The sequence below is a fragment of the Ranitomeya variabilis genome, chromosome 3 (assembly GCF_051348905.1).
Source record: "Ranitomeya variabilis isolate aRanVar5 chromosome 3, aRanVar5.hap1, whole genome shotgun sequence".
Taxonomy (NCBI): Eukaryota; Metazoa; Chordata; class Amphibia; order Anura; family Dendrobatidae; genus Ranitomeya; species Ranitomeya variabilis.
Genome location: NC_135234.1, coordinates 654,713,938 through 654,741,424, shown reverse-complemented (window position 1 = coordinate 654,741,424; position 27,487 = coordinate 654,713,938). Strand labels below are relative to the sequence as shown.

At 45.0% G+C, this 27,487-nt stretch overlaps 1 protein-coding gene across 5 annotated transcripts in view; it reads right to left on the bottom strand.

The window, feature by feature from the left end:
- The window catches only part of OS9 (OS9 endoplasmic reticulum lectin), a 108,665-nt gene extending 86,148 nt beyond the window's left edge, over window positions 1-22,517 (bottom strand). The window contains exons 1-6 of one of the 5 annotated variants that reach the window (XM_077297776.1): window positions 22,270-22,517; window positions 17,691-17,867; window positions 17,508-17,571; window positions 16,339-16,415; window positions 2,274-2,387; window positions 1,207-1,408 (exon numbers count right to left, since the gene is read on the bottom strand). In XM_077297776.1, the coding sequence (XP_077153891.1) occupies window positions 1,207-1,408; window positions 2,274-2,387; window positions 16,339-16,415; window positions 17,508-17,571; window positions 17,691-17,867; window positions 22,270-22,422 (787 nt within the window). In that variant the 5' untranslated portion in view covers window positions 22,423-22,517. The remainder of the gene's footprint in view (window positions 1-1,206; window positions 1,409-2,273; window positions 2,388-16,338; window positions 16,416-17,507; window positions 17,572-17,690; window positions 17,868-22,269) is intronic. The other 4 variants (XM_077297772.1, XM_077297775.1, XM_077297771.1 and 1 more) reach the window with 4 other exon arrangements.
- Between the last annotated feature and the right edge of the window lie 4,970 nt (window positions 22,518-27,487).

The following is a 27,487-nucleotide window of genomic DNA, read 5'->3' as shown; positions in this document are numbered from 1 at the left end:
GTATATTTAAATTAAGAGATCTAGGAATAATAATAATTTCCACAACTGGATGAGTTAAAAAAAAAATAAAAAATGTTCCTGTGCTGAGATAATCTTATAAATGTGCTCCTGCTGTGTAATGGCTGTGTCTGACCGTGCAGGAATATGATCTGATCATACCGCAGCTACTGGGCAGGGGAGGGAGCAAAAAGTATACACACAGGACTGCATGGGATCGGAAATGATGTTTTTTTTGTGAGGCAAATCCCCTGTTGTCCTGTCTGTATCCTCTCTTTTGCTTCCTCCCCTGCCCAGGAGCTGTGGTATGATCAGACCAGGTTTCTGCATGGTCAGACACAGACACTACACAGTAGGGACGCATTTATAAAAATTATTTATGCACAGGAACATTTGTTTAAACACATCCAATTGTGTAGGGTACTGTTATTCAAGCTAAATTGATTAAAATTAACTTTGTTCTTGGGAAAACCCCTTTAAAGCACCTGGAGAGGAAAGCTGTAAAAGAGGGTAGTAATGACACAGCCCTGCTCTACTCCCCTACCCCACTTGTAATCAGAGTGGGTGCTGGCAATGAGGCCAGTGAGAAGAACCGGGCTGTGTGTCAGAGGTCTTAGGGCAGGTTGCAGAAGACTATTAACGGGCCCAGTGTGATTCGACAAAACATTGGATAGCACCCCAACCAATATTAGTCTATGAGGCTGTGCAGAAGTCTACATTTTTCAGGATAAATCCATGAGGGAAAAAAAACAAAAAAAAAAAAACAGAATGCCCGAGTTTTATTGAATATTTGGATTACACGCGTACTGCACGCGGATGACAATGTCCAGTCAGAGTTTGATCACACTGTCATTTGCATTCTGATGAGAGAATCTATAGTCATCACATGAGCCGGGTGTGACCTTCGCTACAGGTACGTTTTTTTGTTTTTTTTTTCCCCCTTGCATGACAGCTCTTGCTTATGATTGGTGCATGTTATGCAGGGGAAAAAGTCCATGCCCCCGAGAAGAATCTCTGCCATCGCCTCCTCAGTTGATAGGGAAATTAGAATCTAAACTTTATAAGCCAATATCTCACAACAAAGTTAAGAAATATAAAGATACATTACTCAGCTCAACAATCACTATTCCATAATGTGGCCAGTTTAAACTGCTCAAACTGGTGAACGGTTGTGAAAGTATTGAATAGAATGATGAGGGCTATACTTACACACTTGTGCCTTTACATATTCTACATACTGTTCCGGGCTCAGAGCCGGATGACATTTTATGGGCTGTGGTGAGCCAGTGGAAGCAGGACGTAAGAAGGGATGATTGCAGATCCGAGTGGTGTGAATGGTTAGCACGTAAGTACAAGACTGAGGTTCATCCACCCGAGCGATATAGTCTCCTGAGCCGTCTTCACACAAGAACTGCAACGACAACGGAACAATTACACATCACTAACATATTCACATAACCATTCTACAAAGCACGACTCTATACAGAAAATATATGTAATATATTACACATACACCAACAGCACTCTGCAAATAATTACTACATGAACTCCACGATAGCTACACACGAGGCACTTACCGTATTTTGTTATTTTGATCAAAATTGTGTAAGTCCACGTACCAACAAGAACAGGACCTAAACCTCACATGGGAACCTGACTTTACAGAATCCTCGAAAATTGGAAAATTTCACTGCATTGGGATTTTTTTTCCTCCATTTTCAGTACTTTATATGGTAAAGTGTTACGGTTCATGAAACAAGGTTACAAAAAAAACATGACCTTATAGGGTTAACAACTAATGAAGAGAGAGAGAGCTAAACTACTGGTGCACGGACATAGATCTCCATAACTTCGAGTATTAGGGTAGGTACAGATGACCGTTTTCTCTCCATTCAAAAAAAAAAAAAAAAAAAAGAAGAATCGGTCTGACTATGCTAAACAGACTGATCAGAATTTAACCAGAGTGAGATCTGATTTTCTTGAAGGTGAAAAAAGAAAATAAATTACCACCTTCTCCGGGAGGTCAGTCCAGGAAAATAGGACCCATAGACATGAATGGGCGAATGCTGTCCAATTGTCGGAGGCAAATGCACGGATTTTACTTCCCCTTGGTTCGAGAAAAAAAAAAAAAAAAAAAATTGCACATGTGCACTGTCCCAAAGAATAACATGGGTATGAGCAGCAATCGTCTGATTAGAATAGTCGCCTGCACGAGCGCTTACATCAGGTTACACATGGAGCGGAGCATCGGTGACAAACACAAATCATAGTCTTACTCGGACTTCGGTCTCTCGCAGCTGGCCGTTCAGGTCACACTTGGAGCCGTTCACATACATCTGGCTGTGGTAACGCTTTAGTCTGTGGTGTTTTGATGCCTTAATAGAAGACAACTGCAAGTCAGCAGAGGGATGAGAGATATTACATAGATTTGTAGTGAATACGCTACAGCATCTACAACATGATGACCCTGGATGGCATTTTCCACTGTGGTGTCTGTAAAGAACATACGGAGCCGTCACATTTAATCACATCACGTGCAGAGCAGCGCTCCTCTGTGTAAATGAGAAAACCGGATAAAAGTGAACAAGACCGCACAGGGTAAGCACCTACAGAAGCAAGGAATTACTGCATTATTGTATGAAAAAATAGAAATCAAATTCTTTATATTTTAACCCCTTCCCTATACTCCACCAGGCCAGCTATTCCAAAAGGGTCCCCACAGCACGGGTGGAATCGCGATCCAGCTTAACACACTAACTAGTTAAATGCCGCTGTCAAACTGACAGCGGCATTTAATGCGCGCTTCCGGCCATCGGGCCAGAAATACGCGCACAGCCGACCCCACCCCCGTCACGTGATCGGGAGGGGGGTTATCGGTTCGATGGCATAACAACCAGAGGTCTCCTTGAGACCTCTATAGTTGTTGATGTCGGACTGCTAGGAGCGCCACTGTGCGGTCGGAGCTCATAGCAATGCAGTAATTTCGCTACACAGAGGCGATCTGAGCATCACCTCTATGTAGCAGAGCCAATCAAGTTAAGGCAGCTTCTAGCCTCCCATGGAGACTATTGAAGTATGCCTAAACTTAAAGAAAAATCGTTTTAAAAATATTTTTTTAAAAAATGAAAAAAAAAAATTATATAAAAAGCTTAACCCCTTCCCGACATGCGCCGTACTAGTACTGTGCTGCCGGCACTGCATTAGTGCCAGCCGCAGTACTAGTACGGCGCCCCGATCACCGCGGTCTCACGCTGAGCGCCGCGGTGATCGGGTGCGGGTGTCAGCTGTATATGACAGCTGACACCCCGCAGCAATGCCCACGATCGCCGCTATCGCCGATCGCGGGCACTTAACCCCTCTGATGCCGCTGTCAATAGTGACAGCGGCATAGAGGGGGATCGCGCAGGGACGGGGTCTCCCTGCGCTCTCCCACCGGAGCAGCGCGATGAGATCACGCTGCTCCGGTGACCTGGAAGGAGTCCCCGGATCCAAGATGGCCGCGGGACTCCTTCCGGGTCATGAGATGACCCTGCTTGCCGGCGTCTGCTGAGAATTCCTCATAGCAGGCGCCGGCAAGCCTCTGCAATGTGCCTGTCAGATCGGTGATCTGACAGAGTGCTGTGCACCCTGTCAGATCACCGATCTGTGATGTCCCCCCATGGAACAAAGTAAAAAAAAAAAATTTCCACATGTGTAAAAAAAAAAAAAAGAAAAAAAATCCTAAAGAAAAAAAAAAAAAAAAAATATTCCCATAAATACATTTCTTTATCTAAATTAAAAAAAAATAAAAAAAAAATCACACAATAAAAGTACACATATTTGGTATCGCCACGTCCGTAACGACCCCACCTATAAAACTATATCACTAGTTAACCCCTTCAGTGAACACCGTAAAAAAAAACAAAAAAAAAACGAGGCAAAAAACAACGCTTTATTCTCATACCGCCAAACAAAAAGTGGAATAACACGCGATCAAAAAGACGGATATAAATAACCATGGTACCGCAGAAAACGTCATCTTGTCCCGCAAAAAAAGCCGCCATACAGCATCATCAGCAGAAAAATAAAAAAAGTTATAGCTCTCAGAATAAAGCGATGCAAAAACAATTATTTTTTTATATAAAATAGTTTTTATTGTGTAAAAGCGCCAAAACATAAAAAAAATTACATAAATGAGGTATCGCTGTAATCGTACTGACCCGAAGAATAAAACTGCTTTATCCTTTTTACCAAACGCGGAACGGTATAAACGCCCCCCCTAAAAGAATTTCAGGAATTGCTGGTTTTTGTTCATTCCGCCTCCCAAAAATCGGAATAAAAAGCGATCAAAAAATGTCATGTGCCCAAAAATGGTACCAATAAAAACGTCAACTGGTCCCGCAAAAAACAAGATCTCACATGACTCTGTGGACCAAAATATGGAAAAATTATAGCTCTCAAAATGTGGTGATGCAAAAACTATTTTTTGCAATAAAAAGCGTCTTTTAGTGTGTGATGGCTGCCAACCATAAAAATCCGCTAAAAAATGCTATAAAAGTAAATCAAATCCCCCTTCTTCACCCCCTTAGTTAGGGAAAAATAATAAAATTTAAAAAAATATATTTATTTCCATTTTCCCGTTAGGCTACTTTCACACTAGCGTCGGTACGGGGCCGTCGCGCTGCGTCGGCCCGACATACCGACGCATACTGTGCAAGCGCCGCACAACGGGGGCAGCAGATGCTGTTTTTCCACGCATCCGCTGCCCCATTGTGAGGTGCGGGGAGGTGGGGGCGGAGTTCCAGCCGCGCATGCGCGGTCGGAAATGGTGGACCGTCGGCACAAAAAAAGTTACATGTAACGTTTTTTGCTGCCGGCGGTCCGCCACAACACGACGCAACCGTCGCACGACGGTTGCGACGTGTGTCAATACGTCGCAATGCGTCGCTAATGTTAGTCTATGGGGAAAAAACGCATCCTGCAGATGACTTTGCAGGATGCGTTTTTTCGCCAAAACGACGCATTGCGACGTATGCAAAAAAACGCTAGTGTGAAAGTAGCGCTAGGGTTAGGACTAGGGTTAGGGCTAGGGTTAGGGCTGGGGTTAGGGTTTCAGTTAGAATTGGGGAGTTTTCACTGTTTAGGCACATCAGGGGCTCTCCAAACGCGACATGGCGTCCGATCTCAATTCCAGCCAATTCTGCTTTGAAAAACTAAAACAGTGCTCCTTCCCTTCCGAGTTCTCCTGTGCGCCCACCCAAACAGTGGTTCCCCCCAACATATGGGGTATCAGCGTTCTCGGGACAAGTTGGACAACAACTTTTGGGGTCCAATTTGTCCTGTTACCCTTGGGGGCTAAAATATCATTTTCATGGAAAAAAATATATTTTTTATTTTCGCGGCTCTGCGTGATAAACTGTAGTGAAACACTAGTTGGTTCAAAGTTCTCACAACACATCTAGATAAGTTCCTCGGGGGGTCTAGTCTCCAATATGGGGTCACTTGTGGGGGGTTTCTACTGTTTAGGTACATCAGGGGCTCTGCAAATGCAACATGACACCTGCAGACCAATCCATCTAAGTCTGCATTTCAAACGGCACTCCTTCCCTTCCGAGCTCTGCCGTGCGCCCAAAGAGTGGTTCCCCCCAATGTATGGGGTATCAGCGTACTCAGGACAAATTGGACAATAACTTTTTTGGTCCAATTTCTCCTGTTACCCTTGGGAAAAAAAAAATTGCGGGCTAAAACATCATTTTGTGGAAAGAAAAAATGATTTTTTAATTTTCACAGCGCTACATTCTAAACTTTAGTGAAACAATTGGGGGTTAAAAGTGCTCACCACACATCTAGATAAGTTCCTTAGGGGGTCTTCTTTCCAAAATGGTGTCACTTGTGGGGGTTTCCACTGTTTAGGCACGTCAGGGGCTCTCCAAACACGACATGGGTTCCGATCTCAATTCCAGCCAATTTTGCATTGAAAAGTCAAATGGCGCTCCTTCCCTTCCGAGCTCTGCCATGCGCCCAAACAGTGGTTTATCCCCATATATGAAGTATCAGCATACTCAGGACAAATTGCACAACAACTTTTGGGGTCCAATTTATCCTGTTACCCTTGGGAAAATAAAAAATTTGGGGCAAAAAGATCATTTTTTGTGAAAATTAATATGAATTTTTTTTACGGCTCTACATTATAAACTTCTGTGAAGCACTTGGAGGTTCAAAGTGCTCACCACACATCTAGATTAGTTCCTTAGGGGGTCTTCTTTCCAAAATGGTGTCACTTGTGGGGGTTTCCACTGTTTAGACACATCAGGGGCTCTCCAATTGCGACATGGGTTCCGATCTCAATTCCAGCAAATCTTGCATTGAAAAGTCAAATGGCGCTCCTTCCCTTCCGAGCTCTGCCATGTGCCCAATCAATGGTTTACCCCAACATGTGGGGTATCGGCGTACTCAGGACAAATTGTACAACGACTTTTTTGGTCCAATTTCTCCTGTTACCCTTGGTAAAATAAAACAAATTGGATCTGAAGTAAACATTTTGTGAAAAAAAAGTTGAATGTTCAATTTTTTTTAAACATTCCAAAAATTCCTGTGAAGCACCTGAAGGGTTAATAAACTTTTTGAATATGGTTTTGAGTACCTTGAGGGGTGCAGTTTTTAGAATGGTGTCACTTTTGGGCATTTTCTGTCATATAGACCCCTCAAAGTCACTTGAAGTGTGAGGTGGTCCGTAAAAAAAATGGTTTTGCAAATTTTCTTGCAAAAATGAGAAATCGCTGGTCAACTTTTAACCCTTATAACTCCCTAACCAAAAAAAATTATGTTTCTAAAATTGTGCTGATGTAAAGCAGACATGTGGGAAATGTTGTTTATTAACTATATTATGAGATATAACTTTCTAATTTAAGGGCATAAAAACTATAAGTTTGAAAATTGCTAAATTTTCATAATTTTCAACAAATTTTTGTTTTTTTCACAAATAAATGCAAGTCATATCGAAGAAGTTTTACCACTATCATGAAGTACAATATGTCACGAGAAAACAATGTCAGAATCACCAGGATCCGTTGAAGCGTTTCAGGGTTATGACCTCATAAAGTGACAGTGGTCAGAATTCTAAAAATTGGCCGTGTCACTTAGGTGAAAACAGGCTTTGGGGTGAAGGGGTTAAATCACGGGGGGAGCGCGGCCGTTCGCGGCCGGGTGTCAGCTGCCTATCGCAGCTGACATCCGGCACTATGTGCCAGGTGCGGTCGCGGACCGCCCCCGGCACATTAACCCCCGGCACACCGCGATCAAACATGATCGCAGTGTACCGGCGGTATAGTGAAGCATCGCGCAGGGAGGGGGCTCCCTGCGGGCTTCCCTGAGACCCCCGGAGCAACACGATGTGATCGCGTTGCTCCGAGGGTCTCCTACCTCCTTCCTCCCTGCAGGTCCCGGATCCAAGATGGCCGCGGCATCCGGGTCCTGCAGGGAGAAAGGTGGCTTACCGAGTGCCTGCTCAGAGCAGACGCTGGTAAGCCTGCACCGATGTAAGTGAGATCGGTGATCTGACAGAGTGCTGTGCACACTATCAGATCATCGATCTGTGATGTCCCCCCCTGGGACAAAGTAAAAAAAAAATGTTTACACATGTGTAAAAAAAAAAAAAAAAATATATAAAAATTCCTAAATAAATAATAATAAAAAAATATATATATTATTCCCATAAATACATTTCTTTATCTAAATAAAAAAAACAAAATAATAAAAGTACACATATTTAGTATCGCCGCGTCCGTAACGACCCAACCTATAAAACTGCCCCACTAGTTAACCCCTTCAGTAAACACCGTAAGAGAAAAAAAAAAAAAAAACAGAGGCAAAAAACAACGCTTTATTACCATACTGCCGAACAAAAAGTGGAATAACACGCGATCAAAAAGACTGATATAAATAATCATGGTACCGCTGAAAACGTCATCTTGTCCCGCAAAAAACAAGCCGCCATACAGCATCATCAGCAAAAAAATAAAAAAAAGTTATAGTCCTGAGAATAAAGCGATACCAAAATAATTATTTTTTCTATAAAATAGTTTTTATCGTATAAAAGCGCCAAAACATAAAAAAAATGATATAAATGAGGTATCGCTGTAATCGTACTGACCCGTCGAATAAAACTGCTTTATCAATTTTACCAAACGCGGAACAGTATAAACGCCTCTCCCAAAAGAAATTCATGAATAGCAGGTTTTTGGTCATTCTGCCTCACAAAAATCGGAATAAAAAGTGATCAAAAATGGTCACGTGTCCGAAAATGTTACCAATAAAAACTCAAAATCTCAAAGGTCTCAAAATGTGGAGACGCAAAAACTTTTTTGCTATAAAAAGCGTCGCTGGTTTCACACTTGCGTTTTTGTCTGCAGCGTTTTTTGCACAAAAAAACGCATGCATTTTTTCCCTATATTTAACATTGAAAACGCATGCGTTTTTTTGTACGCGTTTGGTCGCGTTTTCAAACACATGCGTTTTTTTTCTGCATGCGTTCATTTTCAGAAATACAACCTGCAGTATTTTCTTGCGTTTTTAAGCACATGCGTTTGCGTTAAAAACGCATGCGTTTTTATCGAAAAAAAACAGAAGACACACTGAAAAGCCACCCACCACCATCAAGGTGATAAAGGGATCCAAACCCTAACCCTAACTCTACCCCTAACCGTTTAATGAACATTTTCTGACAGTCATAGTGCCACGTATTTAAGTGCCACGTATTTAAGTGCCACGTATTTCAGTGCCACGTATTTCAGTGCCACGTATTTCAGTGCCACGTATTTCAGTGCCACGTATTTAAATGCCACGTATTTAAATGCCACGTATCACGTATTTCAGTGCCACGTATGACGTATTTCAGTGCCACGTATTTCAGTGCCACGTATTTCAGTGCCACGTATTTCAGTGCCACGTATTTCAGTGCCACGTATTTCAGTGCCACGTATTTCAGTGCCACGTATTTCAGTGCCACGTATTTCAGTGCCACGTATTTCAGTGCCACGTATTTCAGTGCCACGTATTTCAGTGCCACGTACAGGTCCTTCTCAAAAAATTAGCATATAGTGTTAAATTTCATTATTTACCATAATGTAATGATTACAATTAAACTTTCATATATTATAGATTCATTATCCACCAACTGAAATTTGTCAGGTCTTTTATTGTTTTAATACTGATGATTTTGGCCTACAACTCCTGATAACCCAAAAAACCTGTCTCAATAAATTAGCATATCAAGAAAAGGTTCTCTAAACGACCTATTACCCTAATCTTCTGAATCAACTAATTAACTCTAAACACATGCAAAAGATACCTGAGGCTTTTAAAAACTCCCTGCCTGGTTCATTACTCAAAACCCCCATCATGGGTAAGACTAGCGACCTGACAGATGTCAAGAAGGCCATCATTGACACCCTCAAGCAAGAGGGTAAGACCCAGAAAGAAATTTCTCAACAAATAGGCTGTTCCCAGAGTGCTGTATCAAGGCACCTCAATGGTAAGTCTGTTGGAAGGAAACAATGTGGCAGAAAACGCTGTACAACGAGAAGAGGTGACCGGACCCTGAGGAAGATTGTGGAGAAGGACCGATTCCAGACCTTGGGGAACCTGAGGAAGCAGTGGACTGAGTCTGGTGTGGAAACATCCAGAGCCACCGTGCACAGGCGTGTGCAGGAAATGGGCTACAGGTGCCGCATTCCCCAGGTAAAGCCACTTTTGAACCATAAACAGCGGCAGAAGCGCCTGACCTGGGCTACAGAGAAGCAGCACTGGACTGTTGCTAAGTGGTCCCAAGTACTTTTTTCTGATGAAAGCAAATTTTGCATGTCATTCGGAAATCAAGGTGCCAGAGTCTGGAGGAAGACTGGGGAGAAGGAAATGCCAAAATGCCTGAAGTCCAGTGTCAAGTACCCACAGTCAGTGATGGTGTGGGGTGCCATGTCAGCTGCTGGTGTTGGTCCACTGTGTTTCATCAAGGGCAGGGTCAATGCAGCTAGCTATCAGGAGATTTTGGAGCACTTCATGCTTCCATCGGCTGAAATGCTATATGGAGATGAAGATTTCATTTTTCAGCACGACCTGGCACCTGCTCACAGTGCCAAAACCACTGGTAAATGGTTTACTGACCATGGTATTACTGTGCTCAATTGGCCTGCCAACTCTCCTGACCTGAACCCCATAGAGAATCTGTGGGATATTGTGAAGAGAAAGTTGAGAGACGCAAGACCCAACACTCTGGATGAGCTTAAGGCCACTATTGAAGCATCCTGGGCCTCCATAACATCTCAGCAGTGTCACAGGCTGATTGCCTCCATGCCACGCCGCCTTGAAGCAGTCATTTCTGCCAAAGGATTCCCGACCAAGTATTGAGTGCATAACTGAACATTATTATTTGATGGTTTTTTTGTTTGTTATTAAAAAACACTTTTATTTGATTGGACGGTTGAAATATGCTAATTTATTGAGACAGGTTTTTTGGGTTATCAGGAGTTTTAGGCCAAAATCATCAGTATTAAAACAATATAAGACCTGACAAATTTCAGTTGGTGGATAATGAATCTATAATATATGAAAGTTTAATTGTAATCATTACATTATGGTAAATAATGAAATTTAACACTATATGCTAATTTTTTGAGAAGGACCTGTATTTCAGTGCCACGTATTTCAGTGCCACGTGTTTCAGTGCCACGTGTTTCAGTGCCACGTGTTTCAGTGCCACGTGTTTCAGTCACGTTTAGGGTTAGGGTTAGGGTTGGAGGTAAAGTTAGGGTTAGGGTTGGGGCTAAAGTTAGGGTTGGGGCTAAAGTTAGGGTTGGGGCTAAAGTTAGGGTTGGGGCTAAAGTTAGGGTTGGGGCTAAAGTTAGGGTTAGGGTTTGGATTACATTTACGGTTTGGATTAGTGTTGGGATTAGAATTATGGGTGTGTCAGGGCTAGGGGTGTGGTTAGGGTTACCGTTGGGATTAGGGTTAGGGGTGTGTTTGGGTTAGGGTTTCAGGTAGAATTGGGGAGTTTCCACTGTTCAGGCACATCAGGGGCTCTCCAAACGCGACATGGCGTCCAATCTCAATTCCAGCCAATTCTGCGTTGAAAAAGTAAAACAGTGCTCCTTCCCTTCCGAGCTCTCCCGTGCGCCCAAAAAGGGGTTTACCCCAACATATGGGTTATCAGCGTACTCGGGACAAATTGAACAACAACTTCTGGGGTCCAAGTTCTCTTGTTATCCTTAGGAAAATAAAAATTTGGGGGGCTAAAAATCATTTTTGTGGGAAAAAAAAGATGTTTTATTTTCACAGCTTTGCGCTATAAACTTTAGTGAAACACTTGGGGGTTCAAAGTTCTCAAAACACATCTAGATAAGTTCCTTGGGAGGTCTAGTTTCCAATATGGGGTCACTTGTGGGGGGTTTGTACTGTTTGGGTACATCAGGGGCTCTGCAAATGCAACGTGACGGCTGCTGACCAATCCATTTAAGTCTGCATTCCAAATGGCGCTCCTTCCCTTCCGAGCTCTGTCATGCGCCCAAACAGTGGTTCCCCCCCACATATGGGGTATCAGCGTACTCAGGACAAATTGGAAAACAAATTTTGGGGTCCAATTTATTCTGTTACCCTTGTAAAAATACAAAGCTGGGGGCTAAAAAATCATTTTTGAGGAAAAAAAAAAAATTATTTTCACGGCTCTGCGTTATAATCTGTAGTGAAACACTTGGGGGTTCAAAGCTCTCAAAACACATCTAGATAAGTTCCTTAGGGGGTCTACTTTCCAAAATGGTGTCACTTGTGGGGGGTTTCAATGTTTAGGCACATCAGGGGCTCTCCAAACGCAACATGGCGTCCCATCTCAATTCCAGTCAATTTTGCATTGAAAAATCAAATGGCGCTCCTTCCCTTCCAAGCTCTGCCATGCGCCCAAACAATGGTTTACCCCCACATATGGGGTATCAGCGTACTCAGGACAAATTGCACAACATTTTTTGGGGTCCAATTTCTTCTCTTACCCTTGGGAAAATAAAAAATTGGAGGCGAAAAGATCATTTTTGTGAAAAAATATGATTTTTTATTTTTACGGCTCTGCATTATAAACTTCTGTGAAGCACTTGGTGGGTCAAAGTGCTCACCACACATCTAGATAAGTTCCTTAGGGGGTCTACTTTCCAAAATGGTGTCACTTGTAGGGAGTTTCAATGTTTAGGCACATCAGGGGCTCTCCAAACGCAACATGGCGTCCCATCTCAATTCCAGTCAATTTTGCATTGAAAAGTCAAATGGCGCTCCTTTCCTTCCGAGCTCTGCCATGCGCCCAAACAGTGGTTTACCCCCACATATGGGGTATCAGCGTACTCAGGACAAATTGTACAACAACTTTGGGGGTCCATTTTCTCCTGTTACCCTTGGTAAAATAAAACAAATTGGAGCTGAAATAAATTTTGTGTGAAAAAAAGTTAAATGTTCATTTTTATTTAAACATTCCAAAAATTCCTGTGAAACACCTGAAGGGTTAATAAACTTCTTGAATGTGGTTTTGAGCACCTTGAGGGGTGCAGTTTTTAGAATGGTGTCACACTTGGGTATTTTCTATCATATAGATCCCTCAAAATGACTTCAAAATGAGATGTGGTCCCTAAAAAAAATGGTGTTGTAAAAATGAGAAATTGCTGGTCAACTTTTAACCCTTATAACTCCCTAACAAAAAATAATTTTGGTTCCAAAATTGTACTGATGTAAAGTAGACATGTGGGAAATGTTACTTATTAAGTATTTTGTGTGACATATGTCTGTGATTTAAGGGCATAAAAATTCAAAGTTGGAAAATTGCGAAATTTTCAAAATTTTCGCCAAATTTCCATTTTTTTCACAAATAAACGCAAGTTATATCAAATAAATGTTACCACTAACATGAAGTACAATATGTCACGAGAAAACAATGTCAGAATCGCCAAGATCCGTCAAAGCGTTCCAGAGTTATAGCCTCATAAAGGGACAGTGGTCAGAAATGTAAAAATTGGCCCGGTCATTAACGTGCAAACCACCCTCGGGGCAAAGTGCGCAATTTTCCAACTTTGAATTTTCATGCCCTTAAATCAGAGATATGTCACACAAAATACTTAATAAGTAACATTTCCCACATGTCTACTTTACAGCAGCACAATTTTGGAACTCAAATTTTTTTTTGTTAGGAAGTTATAAGGGTTAAAAGTTGACCAGCAATTTCTCATTTCTACAACATCATTTTTTTATTTTTTTTATTTTTTAGGACCACATCACATTTTAAGTCACTTTGAGGGGTCTAAATGATAGAAAATACCCAAAAGTGACACCATTCTAAAAACTACACCCCTCAAGGTGCTCAAAACCACATTCAAGAAGCTTATTAACCCTTCAGGTGTTTCACAGCAGCAGAAGCAACATGGAAGGAAAAAATTAACATTTAAATTTTTAGTCACAAAAATGATCTTTTAGCAACAATTTTTTTATTTTCCCAAGGGTAAAAGGAGAAACTGGACCCCGAAAGTTGTTGTCCAATTTGTCCTGAGTACGCTGATACCCCATATGTGGGGGGAACCACTGTTTGGGAGCACGACGGGGCTCAGAAGGAAAGGAGCACCATTTGACTTTTTGAATAAAAAATTGGCTCCAATCTTTAGCGGACACCATGTCGCGTTTGGAGAGCCCCCGTGTGCCTAAACATTGGAGCTCCCCCACAAGTGACCCCATTTTGGAAACTAGACCCCCCCAAGGAACTTATCTAGATGCATAGTGAGCACTTTGAACCCCCAGGTGCTTCACAAATTGATCCGTAAAAATGAAAAAGTACTTTTTTTTTTGTCACAAAAAACTTCTTTCAGCCTCAATTTTTTCATTTTCACATGGACAACAGGATAAATTGGATCCTAAAATTTGTCGGGCAATTTCTCCTGAGTACACCAATACCTCACACGTGGGGGTAAACCACTGTTTGGGCACACGGCAGGGCTCAGAAGGGAAGGCACGCCATTTGGCTTTTTGAATGGAAAATTAGCTCCAATCGTTAGCGGATACCATGTCACGTTTGGAGAGCCCCTGTGTGCCTAAACATTGAAACCCCCCACAAGTGACCCTATTTTGGAAACTAGACCTCCCAAGGAACTAATCTAGATGTGTGATGAGCACTTTGAACCCCCAAGTGCTTCACAGAAGTTTATAACGCAGAGCCGTGAAAATAAAAAATAATTTTTCTTTCCTCAAAAATAATTTTTTGGCCCGCAATTTTTTATTTTCCCAAGGGTTACAGGAGAAATTGGACCCCAAAAATTGTTGTCCAGTTTGTCCTGAGTATGCTGGTACCCCATATGTGGGGGTAAACCACTGTTTGGGCACACGTCGGGGCTCGGAAGGGAGAGAGCACCATTTGACCTTTTCAACGGAAGATTGGCTGCAATCAATGGTGGCGACATGTCGCGTTTGGAGACCCCCTGATGTGCCTAAACAGTGGAAACCCCTCAATTCTAACTCCAACACTAACCCCAACACACCCCTAACCCTAATCCCAACTCTAACCACAACACACCCCTAACCCTAATCCCAACCCTAACCCCAACAAACCCCTAACCCTAATCTTAACCCTAATTCCAACCCTAACCCTAAGGCTATGTGTCCACGTTGCGGATTTGTGTGCGGTTTTTTCCGCACCGGTTTTGAAAAATCAGCAGGTAAAACGCACTGCGCTTAACCTGCAGATTTACCGCGGATTTCCAGTGTTTTTTGTGCGGATTTCACCATTCCTATTATGCAGCAGGTGTAAAACGCTGCAGAAACCGCACAAAGAATTGACATGCTGCAGAAAATACAACGCAGCGTTTCCGCGCAGTATTTTCCGCACCATGGGCACTGCGGATTTGGTTTTCCATAGGTTTACGTGGTACTGTAAACGTGATGGAAAACTGCTACGAATCCGCAGCGACCAATCCGCTGCGGATCCCCAGCCAAATCCGCACCGTGTGCATATAGCCTAATTCTAACCCTAATTGAAACCCTAATTCTAACCCTAAGTGCAACCCTAACCCTAATTGCAACCCTAACCCTAAGTGCAACCCTAACCCTAACCGCAACCCTAAGTGCAACCCTAACCCTAAGTGCGACCCTAACCCTAAGTGCAACCCTGACCCTAAGTGCAACCCTGACCCTAAGTGCAACCCTGACCCTAAGTGCAACCCTGACCCTAAGTGCAACCCTGACCCTAAGTGCAACCCTAGCCCTAAGTGCAACCCTAGCCCTAAGTGCAACCCTAGCCCTAAGTGCAACCCTGACCCTAAGTGCAACCCTGACCCTAAGTGCAACCCTGACCCTAAGTGCAACCCTGACCCTAAGTGCAACCCTAGCCCTAAGTGCAACCCTAGCCCTAAGTGCAACCCTAGCCCTAAGTGCAACCCTAGCCCTAAGTGCAACCCTAGCCCCAAGTGCAACCCTAGCCGAAAAATAAAAATAAATATATTTTCTTGATTTTTTTTTATGTTCCCTACCTATGGGGGTGATAAAGGGGGGGGTTTATTTACTATTTTTTTTATTTTGACCGCTGTGATAGAACCTATCACAGCGATCAAAATGTACCTGGAAAGAATCTGCTGGCCGGCAAATTCGGCTGGCGCACTGCGCATGCGGCCGCCATTTTGGAAGATGGCGGCGCCCATGGAGAAGACGGACGGACACCGGGAGGGACACCGGAGGTCGGTAAGTATGGGGGGGGGGGGGATCGGAGCACGGGGGGGGGGGGGTCTGGAGCAGGGGACATGACAGGACGGAGGAGGAGATAGGTGGTGGTGGGGGGGGGTGCAGATCGGGGTCTCCAGCCATGGCAGATGCTATTGCAGCATCGGCCATGGCTGGATTGTAATATTTCACCAATTTTCATAGGTGAAATATTACAGATTGCTCTGATTGGCTGTTGAAAGTGAAACAGCCAATCAGAGCGATCGTAGCCACGGGGGGGCGAAGCCACCCCCCCTGGGCTGAAGTACCACTCCCCCTGTTCGTGTAGGTCGGGCGAAATTGGAGTTAACCCTTTCACCCGACCTGCAGGGACGCGATCATTCTGTGACACAGCATATGCGTCACAGGTCGGATTGGCACCGACTTTCATGACGCATACGCTGTGTCACAGGTCGGGAAGGGGTTAAACAAAACACAAAAAAAACTCAGAAAAATGTAAGACGGGCAGATTTTTCCTGCAGACACATGCACATGGCCACTAATGAGTACAATGGCTTTTGTGGTGCACAAACCCTTGAAAATATGCACAGACATTATAAATAAATGACCGGACACTAATGTGGGGGAGACACTACTCACCTTTGCGGTTTCATTATTCCAGTCAAATTCAGACTGATAGTGCCCCAGGTAGAGAACATCCCCTTTCACTTCAGATTCTAGAGAAAAAAAGAAAAAACCTATATAAAATTCATGGTCGTTAATGCTCCGAGTACTAATTTTTATCACAAGTGTCCGTGTTAAGACAGTTACGTTATGCCAGACTCACACAAGCAAGTTGCAAAATGCAAGTTGTAAAAAGTCTATATTTTTTGTGACTGGATTGTCACAGTCGCTATAACCGGTGGAGCACAACGGAACCCTATTCATGAGCAACGCAACACTGCCAGAGCCTTCTTTGGCTGTGCAACTGGCGTCAGGGCGAAAGTCACCGTTTCGATATGATAGAAAACACAACATATGACTACCATCATGAGCCATAGCAATTTCATGGATGAAAGCTCTGTAGTAAGACATATGTCGTGTCCCTGCCTTTGATGCGGGCTTGCACAATATTATATGGAGGACTATGTGGTGCCCGTAATACTGTGTGGAGGACTATGTGTTGCCCATAATAATGTGTGGAGGACTATATGGTGCCCGTAATACCGTGTGGAGGACTATATGGTGCCCGTAATACCGTGTGGAGGACTATGTGGTGCCCGTAATAATGTGTGGAGGACTATGTGGTGCCCGTAATACTGTGTGGAGGACTATGTGGTGCCCAGAATACTATATGGAGGACTATATGGTGCCCTTAATACTGTGTGGAGGACTATATGGTGCCTGTAATACTGTATGGAGGACTATGTGGTGCCCGTAATACTGTATGGAGGACTATAGGTCCCGTCTAAAATGATAAGTCTGCAGTCACTCTGTGCACTGTGTGCGGCAAAGATTAGCGGGTTTCTGAGCTATTGTAGAATTTACAATAGATATCACTTGTGTAGTGTAAGTAGTAAATTAAGTATTTGGCATTGTACTATACCTATATTATCTGTGCATCATGAATCATGGTATGTGTTAAAGGGGCCCACTGAGACTCTTTTGCCCGGGGCCCACAAAAACCTGAAGCCGGCTCTGCCCGGATTATCTGTACATGTGCTCCCATGGAGAGCTGCTAGGCAGGGGGAGGCTTGTGAGCCATGCGATTCCTGAGTCACTGGCCACAAAGAATAAAACCATACCAAACACTGCATCCGCCAACACACCTTCTATATGGTACTGCTGGATGTGCTTTCCATAGCAGAACTCGTACGTCCACCAGTCTTTGGTCTGAAAAACAAAGTCATTTACCAGCAGATCATCAGCGTTTAATGATCGCACACACTCATAGCACGAGCAAGTGACTGTATGAGGACGTATAGCAGCCCCCGCTGGGCCGTCAGCTTTACCTTTGTGAGACACGGGGCAGCCTCCATGGGCTTCAAAAGCTCCGCTATCCCGAGCCCAGCGTACGCCAGAGGGTCGTCATCCTTCTCCTGCTGAAACTGCACAGCAACCGCAGGAAGCTTGCACTCATAATTCTGCTTGTACTTGGAGGCGATGGTAACTATGTCGTCAGCTTTACTCTGCAAGAGATAAAATGAGACCAAATATTAAAAAAAGGTTACACAGTGTGTCTGGTGTCATTACGTGTAGTGACGGTGGGAACGTGTGTCCATCGCTGCATCCATGGCAGGAGATGAATCATGGCCTCTGGATCCAACAATAAATGTAAAAAAAAATATACAAAAAAAAAAAAATTGTATTTAGTGAAGATAAAAAGAGGCACAATGAGGTTTCCACGGGTGTTAGGTGAGGAATGAACATTGGAATATAAGCACATTATAGCGGAATGAACACGTCCCATATAATAAGTGCTAACGCATCTCCTCTGCTGGAACACGTCCCATAGAATATACACTGGTCAATACATCACCATTATTAATGTATGAGTGGCTGACAGCACTGACGGCGGGTGGGGACAGACCGGAACTCTGTCTGTGCTGCCTGATCTGACGCCAGGTGCACGAGGCTGCGGTGCACCGGGACTGCGAGGCAACTGTCTGATGCAATCAATAGGACGAGTGCCGACATCTGCCACATGCTTCACCGGTTCTCTGCACCAGATGTCAGGGGTTGTCCTGTCGGGTGCATGGTAGGTATCAGACCCGTCCCTGCCCACAGTGCTGCGAATATACCAGGGATCCTCATCATTCACCAGTGGACGTTATATGGAAGAACGTTCATTCCACTCTGACCTGCACATACTCCGTTCTTCCCAGTCTCAGACTGTAGACCTGTGATCAGGGCCCTCCCTGCGCTCCGTAAAGAGCTAGGATTCTGCTGAAACGATTTTTTTCTAGACCAACAAGTGAACTCGGACAGAATGCACGATTCCTTCATTATTGAATTTTGTTTTGAGACACAATTTTTTCTTATTTGACAGGTCTTTCGTCAAACATCCGGCGTAGCTATGGGGGCGCGCTGTGCCCCGGCTTTCGCAAATTTGTTTTTAGGGTGGTGGGAATCCACGGTCGTCTATGTTTCAAGCCAGTTCAACAACAAGGTACGCCATTGGTCTCGATTCATAGACGACATTTTCTTCATTTGGTCAGGTTCTCCAGAGGAATGTATGGAGTTTTTGGATTTGCTCAATCATAATCCCTTTAATATTTTTTTGACCCACCAGTTTTCTTCTGTTGCAGTTTATTTTTTAGACCTTGAGGTCAAGTGTCAGGACGGCATTCTGTCCACCTGCCTATATCGAAAACCCACAGCGGTTAATAGTTTGCTGGAGTATCGCAGCTTTCACCCTGGACACACGAAAGATGGAATTCCAAGAGGCCAGTTCCTGAGGACAAGGCGTAACTGTACAAGTGACGAAAACTTTCGAAAGGTAGCACATGATCTCACAGAAAGATTTGAAATGAGAAATTATCCTAGGAAGTGCACATCTCGAGCATATCAGGAAGCCAAGTCTAAGTCACAGAATGTCCTGCTTGTCCCCAAGAAGAAACGGACAATTCTGCACGCTTTATTACAGGATACCACACTCAGTGGGACCAGGTAAGAAACATCTTAAATAACCATTGGAGAATATTGACTACGGACACACAGACGGCGCAAGTAATAAGCCCACGACCCTTGGTGACAGCTAGAAGGGCCCCAAATTTTAGGGACATGCTGATGAGGAGCCACTACTCCAGGCCCACCATTAGACTCAATCGTGGTATCACACTTAGAGGTTCGTTCCCATGTGGAGATTGTACGGTATGTCCATATATGCATCCCACTCGTGACAGTTTCACTAACCCACTTGATCAGAGGACTTATAAATTGAAATCTTATATTTACTGTAAAACCTCTAATGTTATTTATGCCATCATTTGTCCCTGCCCTCGTGTGTATGTAGGGCAAACCTCACAAGGGCTAAGACGAAGGATTCAGGGACACTTCTCTACGATCAACACAGCAGCTGCTGACAAGCGGAAAGGTAAAACATTAACCAGAGTGGCAGCTCATTATTTGACCCACCATACTGGGAGCTATATGGATACGAGGGTGATTGGACTTGAACATTTGAAAAATTCAGGCAGGGGTGGATCTCTACGGACCAAGCTGCTACAGGTAGAATCCCGATGGATCTACCTACTCCACTCCACGGCACCCCACGGGATTAACGAAGATCGTTAATTTACATGCTTCCTGGGATAATTGGACCTTATTGTGTGGACACAAAATGGGACCTTGTCTAGTTAAAATTACATCTATACCGCGTGGATTTGGAGAATATGGGGCTGCGTGCTATGTTCAAGCATGAAGAGTTGGTCTCTGGCAAGTGAGACTGGGTTCGATCCTGCTCGGGAGATGATTATCTGAGAATGGACTTTGTTCTGAATGGAAGAAATTCGCTGATTTTTCAGCATTTCAGCTGTGCATTACTATTCATTTGCTCGTTCCTTATGGAGAATGCATATATATGTATATCATCATGATGTATTTTTACTAATTATATATTATGGACATCTATGTGTGTATGTATTTTTCATGTTGTTATAATATCTAGTGTGGCATACATACATCCTTATGCCTTATTAATTATGCAAACTTCTCTTTCAGATTAGGGGGGGACGTTCTTCTGCCCTCCTTTTTCTTGGGCTTATATGACAGCTTTTATTTATGTCACCATAGGACTTATCTCTGTCCCCTCTCTCTGCATATGTGCACAAATAAGTTATCTTCTCATTTTTTAGTGTGTTCTCCTTGGTACTGCGACAACAGGACTTGTAGCAATAGGACTTATCCTTGTCCCCTCTTTCTACATATGTGCACAAATAATTTATCTTTTCATTTTTCAGTGGGTTCTCTGTGGCACTGTGACAGTCGAGCATGTTTGATTGTCACATTGCCCGCTCCCGGGAGCCGCGCATGCGCTTTAGTATTTCCTACCCACTTGTCTTCCTCTGCTCTAGTCTCTCATTTATTTATTTTTATTTTTTTTCCTCTGTGCGATCCGTCGGTCTGGCAGGCCGGCACATGCGCTGTTCATGCACCAGGGGTCAGTGCAATATCCTCTTATTACAGCCTCTGATGCCATGGTTCCTGATTTCATGCACACCAGACTGCGATCTGCTTCATTAGATCAGGTATATACAAGCGCTGTTGGTGCTTTTAGAGCTCACTTCCCCTGACGAAGCTGTCTTGAACAGCGATACGCGTTGGGCTCTCCCTCCATTGCCCTTCATTTGCTGGCTGCCCAGTTCTTGCTACATTTTCTCTATAATCTGTGAGCCTTCTGTCTGCATCACCCTCTAGCTGCCGCAGCATGTTCCCCTCTTATGCTCAGGACGGGTGACAGCCATGCTCCCTCTTCCTATTTGGGGTAATTATTTGGCCGTATTTGCTTGTGCCCTACCCATTACATACCAGGAGGACTATTTGCTGTGGGTAAGCTGCAGCCTGACAGGGTTATTGCTATCGACAGATATATCTTTTGCTGATCAGGACAGGGCGGCGTTTGCCAGTAATTATTTATATACTATTTGATTATCTGCCATATTTGATGTATGAATATTGTGTATTGGGCAGTGTTGGGCACACTTATATGGAGGGAGTTTTGTATGTATGGTTTTAATTGTTTTTATGTGTTACCAATAAAGCTTGTTTGATCCATTATAACTTCTGGTGGTGTGCATACAGTATAATGGCTCTCCTTTTCTAGTTCATTATCTGCTCTGCGTATTAGCCATTGTTTTGCACCCCCAGTATATATTTATTTGATATCATTGTGGTGCGCCAACCTACTTTTTCTATTATGCATGATTCTGCTGAAACGTAACAACCAACAAGTTTGTAGCAAGTGGGCACCCTGCACAGGTGGGTCACCCGACAAACTGGCACATCACAGGTGGGGGGGAGGTCGTCGCCCGACAAGCTGGCGCATCGCGGGGGGGAGGTCGTCGCCCGACAAGCTGGCGCATCGCGGGGGGGAGGTCGTCGCCCGACAAGCTGGCGCATCGCGGGGGGGAGGTCGTCGCCCGACAAGCTGGCGCATCGCGGGGGGGAGGTCGTCGCCCGACAAGCTGGCGCATCGCGGGGGGGAGGTCGTCGCCCGACAAGCTGGCGCATCGCGGGGGGGAGGTCGTCGCCCGACAAGCTGGCGCATCGCGGGGGGGAGGTCGTCGCCCGACAAGCTGGCGCATCGCGGGGGGGAGGTCGTCGCCCGACAAGCTGGCGCATCGCGGGGGGGAGGTCGTCGCCCGACAAGCTGGCGCATCGCGGGGGGGGAGGTCGTCGCCCGACAAGCAAGCGCACCGCGGGGGGAGGTAGTCGCCCGACAAGCTGGCACCCTACTCTCCCATACCGGCTGCGGTTCCCCGGAGCTGCACTCTCCCCTGTACACATAACATCTGCCCGCAGCCACCGGCGCAAGGGCAGAATCCTCCCACACCGCCGCCCCGGGTGACAGCTGCTCCCCGCCGGCATTACCTGGCCTCTGATCACCGGTTCGGACAAGATCTCTATCCCGTATTTCATCTCCGTCAGCTCCTCTAGGTTCAGGAAGCCTATGGAGGCCGATGCCAGCCCGAACAGCAGCCACAGGGCTCCGAGCAGCACAGCACAACCCCCGGGCACCGCCATCTTCTCTACCCCTTCAGCAGCACTACATGCACCTTCCTCTAAACTCCCATGCCCCAGCCACTGGCCATCCGCCTTGTGCTGATTGGCCAGAGCTGTGACAGAAGAGGCTCCTATTGGCCCTCACAGGTGTATTTTACAGTTAGCCTCTGACAAAACATTTCCTTATCTATGTCCCGCCCATAGAGAGAACACGCGCATGACTCTGTGCGCGCACTGGTCAGATGGGCTGTCCATCACTCCACTCTGTCACTCCTGATAGGCTGAAGCAGAGCCGGCGTGGGCTTGTTTTGGCTCACCAAGACTGAGACGTTGATAGGCTAGGATAGCCGGTGACGTGAACCAATAAGAAGCGACCGGCAGGGCGAAGCGACATTCGCGCTAGGAGAATTTAGTGGACAAATCAGTGACCGGAAACGATTCCTTGTTTGTACGTTGCTGTAGCAACAGACGCCAGGGATTGTAACATTCAGTCTATGGCTGTCACCAATCGGTGACATCTTGTACGCTGTGGTAAAGCATCGTCACTAGGGGGCGCTCTGAACAGCGAGTTGTAGGGAGAACGTTATAAAGCCCCATAGGGTAAAGTGAGCTGACATCACAGCGGGAAGCTGCAGGACGCAGCGCCGCTCCTGGTCTGTGGCCGTTTGGCAGAATGCAGCACTGGGGACAGCAGCTTAGGCTACTTTCACACTAGCGTTAACTTCATTACGTCTCAAAACGTCTTTTTTCCCGAAAAAACGGATGCGTCGAAAAAGTGAAAAACGGAGACAAACGTATGCCACGCATACAGCATTTCGACGGATCCGTCGCAAATCCGTTAAACGTTTCCGTCGAAAATACTGGATGCGTTTCATACGTTGCATACGTTTTTACGACGGATACGTTTTTAAAATGGGAGGCTCCCAAATTTGATTGGCTGCTGGAAAATATGGAAAACTGTATAGTTACTGTTTTTACAGCCCATCTTTGTGGGTTTTAGTTTTGTGGCAGCGATGGAAGGTGTTCTTGGGAGGATTGCTAGTTTGGTTACCGACGTTATCTTTGAGACGAATCGCCTGGATATCATAGTGCGGGAGAAGGAGGCGGCAGCGGAAAGGCGTAGGATGCTTCTGCAGCAACGGAGACGGAGACGACTGTGGATTCATCCAATTAATGAACTACGGATGACCCGGGGTGTCCAGTCCACTCTCTACCTGGAGTTGCGGCACAATCCACACAAATTCCACAACTACGTGCGGATGAGGCTGGAAAATGTTGACTTTTTGCTTGCAAAAATGGAGGATGTCATCCGAAGACAGGACACAAGGATGAGGCTTGCCATCACACCGGCGGAGCGGCTGATGGTGACCCTGCGGTAAGCCTCTTTTTTTTTCTGTCATTGGTCATTTTTAATGTTATATTACATGCTGCAGACAATACTGCGCTGACATACTGCGCACTATTTTCTGCAGCATGTAATTTTGGTTTTCTTTGCGGCCATTCCACTGCTTCTTTACACCGGTTTCATGATGGTTTTATTGTGTGTCCTGTCCTTAAAAAAATTTAACAGTGCCATATTGAAACTTGTTGGTCTGTGCAATTTTTTCTAACATTTTTTTTTTTTTTTTTTTTTTTTTTTTAAGTTTCCTAGCTACGGGTGAATCTATGACTTCGCTCCATTATCAGTTCAGGCTGGGCATTTCAACTATCTCTGGAATAGTGAAGGAGACATGTCAGGCTGTTTGGACCACTTTGCAACCAGAGTATATCCCCCAACCATCCATGGAAATCTGGTTGCGAAGTGCAGAACAGTTTCAGCAAATTTGCAATTTCCCTAATTGTGTGGGTGCAGTTGACGGGAAACATATAAGGATTTCGAAACCGGCAGGAACAGGATCGGAGTACTATTATTATAAGAAGTATTTCTCCATCGTTCTTATGGCTATTGCAGACGCCAACTGCAGGTTCCTTGCCGTGGACATCGGAGCATATGGAAGGTCCAACGATTCGCAAGTTCTTAAAAACTCTCCGATGGGTCGTTGCCTTTATGGAGAGACCTACGATTTCCCGTCAGCCAGACCACTGCCAGGAACAACTGAACCAGCCATGGAATATGTCTGTGTAGGTGATGAAGCCTTTCAACTGTCGCCGCACCTACTGAAACCGTATAGTAGCCGGAACTTAACCCATACCAAGCGGGTCTTTAATTACCGGCTTACTAGAGCACGAAGAGTAGTGGAGTGTTCCTTTGGCATATTGACGGCGAAGTGGCGAGTTCTCCTGACAGCTATCAAACTGAAAACCACAACTATAGACGAGGTAGTTAAAGCCTGTGTGGTGCTCCACAACTTTGTCCTTTCAAAGGAGCCCGTTTCCTTGGATGATGAAGAGTTGGAGACCACCTTGTGGGACTACCGCAGCAGCTCGGTTCGCTCTACAGGTTCTGTTACAAGGATGAGGGACCAGTTTGCCGATTATTTTGTCTCACCTGTCGGGCGGATCCCGTGGCAAGACATGATTGTGTAACCTGTTTCCCATGTGTTTGTTTATGTAAAAAAATTTGTTTCTTCAGAAAAAAAAAAAAAAAAAGTACAAAAGCGTGGTTTTCTAGCTAGTAAAACCAATATTTTATACCTTTCACACGTCTGGTGTTTATTTTTATTTTACCTTTGTTATTAGTTACCATATGACCTTAATAAATCCACACACACACAGAGTAGAATTTTAATCACACTGAATTTTATTTTAAACTCTTTTTTCAAATTTTTAATTTTTTGTAACCAAAAAATATATAGATATTTTTTTTTTATTTTCATCATTTTTTACAATAACATTTTCAAAATTTTGAACATAACATAACAAAAATTTACAAATCTTGAAAGTGGGGGGTGGAGATACGAGGGGAGGAGGGGCTGGAAGGTTGGACCACGTCGATAGGTGGAGAAACCCTACTTGTTTGGGGTGCAGTGGAAGGGGGGGTAAAACCAGGAGGCTGACCAGAGGGGGGTGGTGTTGGGGTAAGGGGAAGACTTACTGGGGAAGAAAAGCTGGGCAAGGAAGAAAACATTGGGGAAGAAATTTGGTTTGGGGGCCGGGATGGGTATGGAGAATGGGTTTGGTGTGGGGGCTGGGTTTGGTGTTGGGACTGGGTTGGGTATTGTGACTGGGTTGGGTATTGGGACTGGGTTGGGTAATGGGGCTGGTGTGGGGATTGGGGCTGGGTTTGGTATTGGGGCTGGTGTGAGTATTGGTGCGGGGTTTGGTAATGGGGGGTATGGTGTGGAAATGGGGCCTGTATTTGGGCATGGTGTGGAAATGGGGCCCTTGGTGGGGCCTGGGGTGGAAATGGGGCCTGGGGTGGAATTGTAGTGGAGGTGTGGGGAGGTGGGTGGGTAGATTGGGGGTCGTTAACGGCCTGCAGTAGAGCATTATGGCAGGTATTCATTACCCGCATCTGTTGCTCAAAAGAAAGCTTCTCCATGGTCCTGAGCATGGAGTTAAAAAAAATATTGGCCGGATCTTGACTTACAGCTGAATGCAGCCTATCCAAGCGACTGCTGGTTTCACGGCTTGTTTCACTGATGCGTGATTGCACCATGTTGAAACCAGCAGTCACTTGCTCTCCCAAAATTTTGAAAGAGCCTTGGAAGGATGCATTCAGGTGTAAGAACTCAGGAGCATAGCTCCTTTCCTGACCCCTCTGTCGCTGCCGCCACGAACCTAATGGTGGTCTCGAGGTGGCAGGATCAGAGGGGTGGGGTAAAGGGAACGCTATCTGTTCAGCATCAGATGTGAGCAATGAAGGCTGCAATAATGCTCCACTGCTTGGGGCGGATGAAGTGGAGGGGACAGAGGGGTCAGAGGAGGGGTCAGTGGTGTGGGGCCTACCGACGTGGCCCTCAGTGGCGGACTCAGGAGGGATCGCTCCAGAGGGTGCAGAGGAAGATGCAGGCGCCCGGTGGCTGGAGAAGGTGCTGTGAAAGAAAAAACAAAAGAAATTAATACATTGATATGAAAAAGCCCTGACTGAAAGCAAACTAAGTAGACAGGTTAACATGGTTATTAGTGGGCTGTAGAATACTTACACTCTGTTCAGCATGGTGCGCCTCAGGAAGGAGAGGGCCTGGCCATATTTGTATTTGCTCCTCTTCCTTCCTGCAGAGCCACTCGGGGCCTGCATCTCATCGTTGAATTCCCTCTTAAAGCGATCCCTCAGTGACCGCCACCGCTTCCTAACCTTTTGACCTGTGAAGACAAGAATCAAAAGAAAAAAAAATTGGTAAATGCAATACATTACAGTCAGCTCAAAACATCACTGGAAAGTGAATACTTACCTAGTTTGCTCAGCTGCTGAGGATGAAGGCTCTCCCACCGTGGAAACAGGTTGTGACACACTTCGTCCCAGAGCCGACGGGTGACACCGGTATCTGAATGTTTTCGGTCAGCCATGTTCCACAGCGGCTCCCGCTCGCGAACCTCCTCGATGAGATCATCTATGTCTATATCGTCATCATCCTCTTCTGCGGGAGCACGCTGTGAAGCCTGTGCCAAAAAAAAGAAAAACAAACAAATTATTACACTGAAACACTAAAGTACTAATAGAATCCCCCTCCCAAAAAAAAACAAAACTCACTGATGGCCGACCGCGGCGACGAGTCCGCCGACTCTGGGAGTGTCTGGGAGAACCTTCAGCGGCAGCAGCAGGAGCAGCAGCAGCAGCCTGAAAAAAAGGAAACAAATTCTCAGTTATGTAGGCATATATTTTCTGTGTTTAGTTATGTATGAAAATCTGATGTGATGTGCGAAGAAACTGTTTCACCGCTACTTACACTTGGTTCCTCCTCCACTTGCATTTCTCCACCCGTCTCGCCCCCTTCTGACAGCTCCTCATCTGATTCAGCTTCCTGTTGAAACATAATTTATGCATGTAGTTATCCATAAAAATGTAATTTAAAAAAACCTAAAAAAAAAAAATTTGGGGGGGGTAAATTACCAATACACGCTGTTGCTGTGGAGGAGGGCTGTCAGAAGAGGACATTGTTGTTGTTCCTGGTGTGCAAGGCTGGCAGCGGCTATAGTCCCGGTG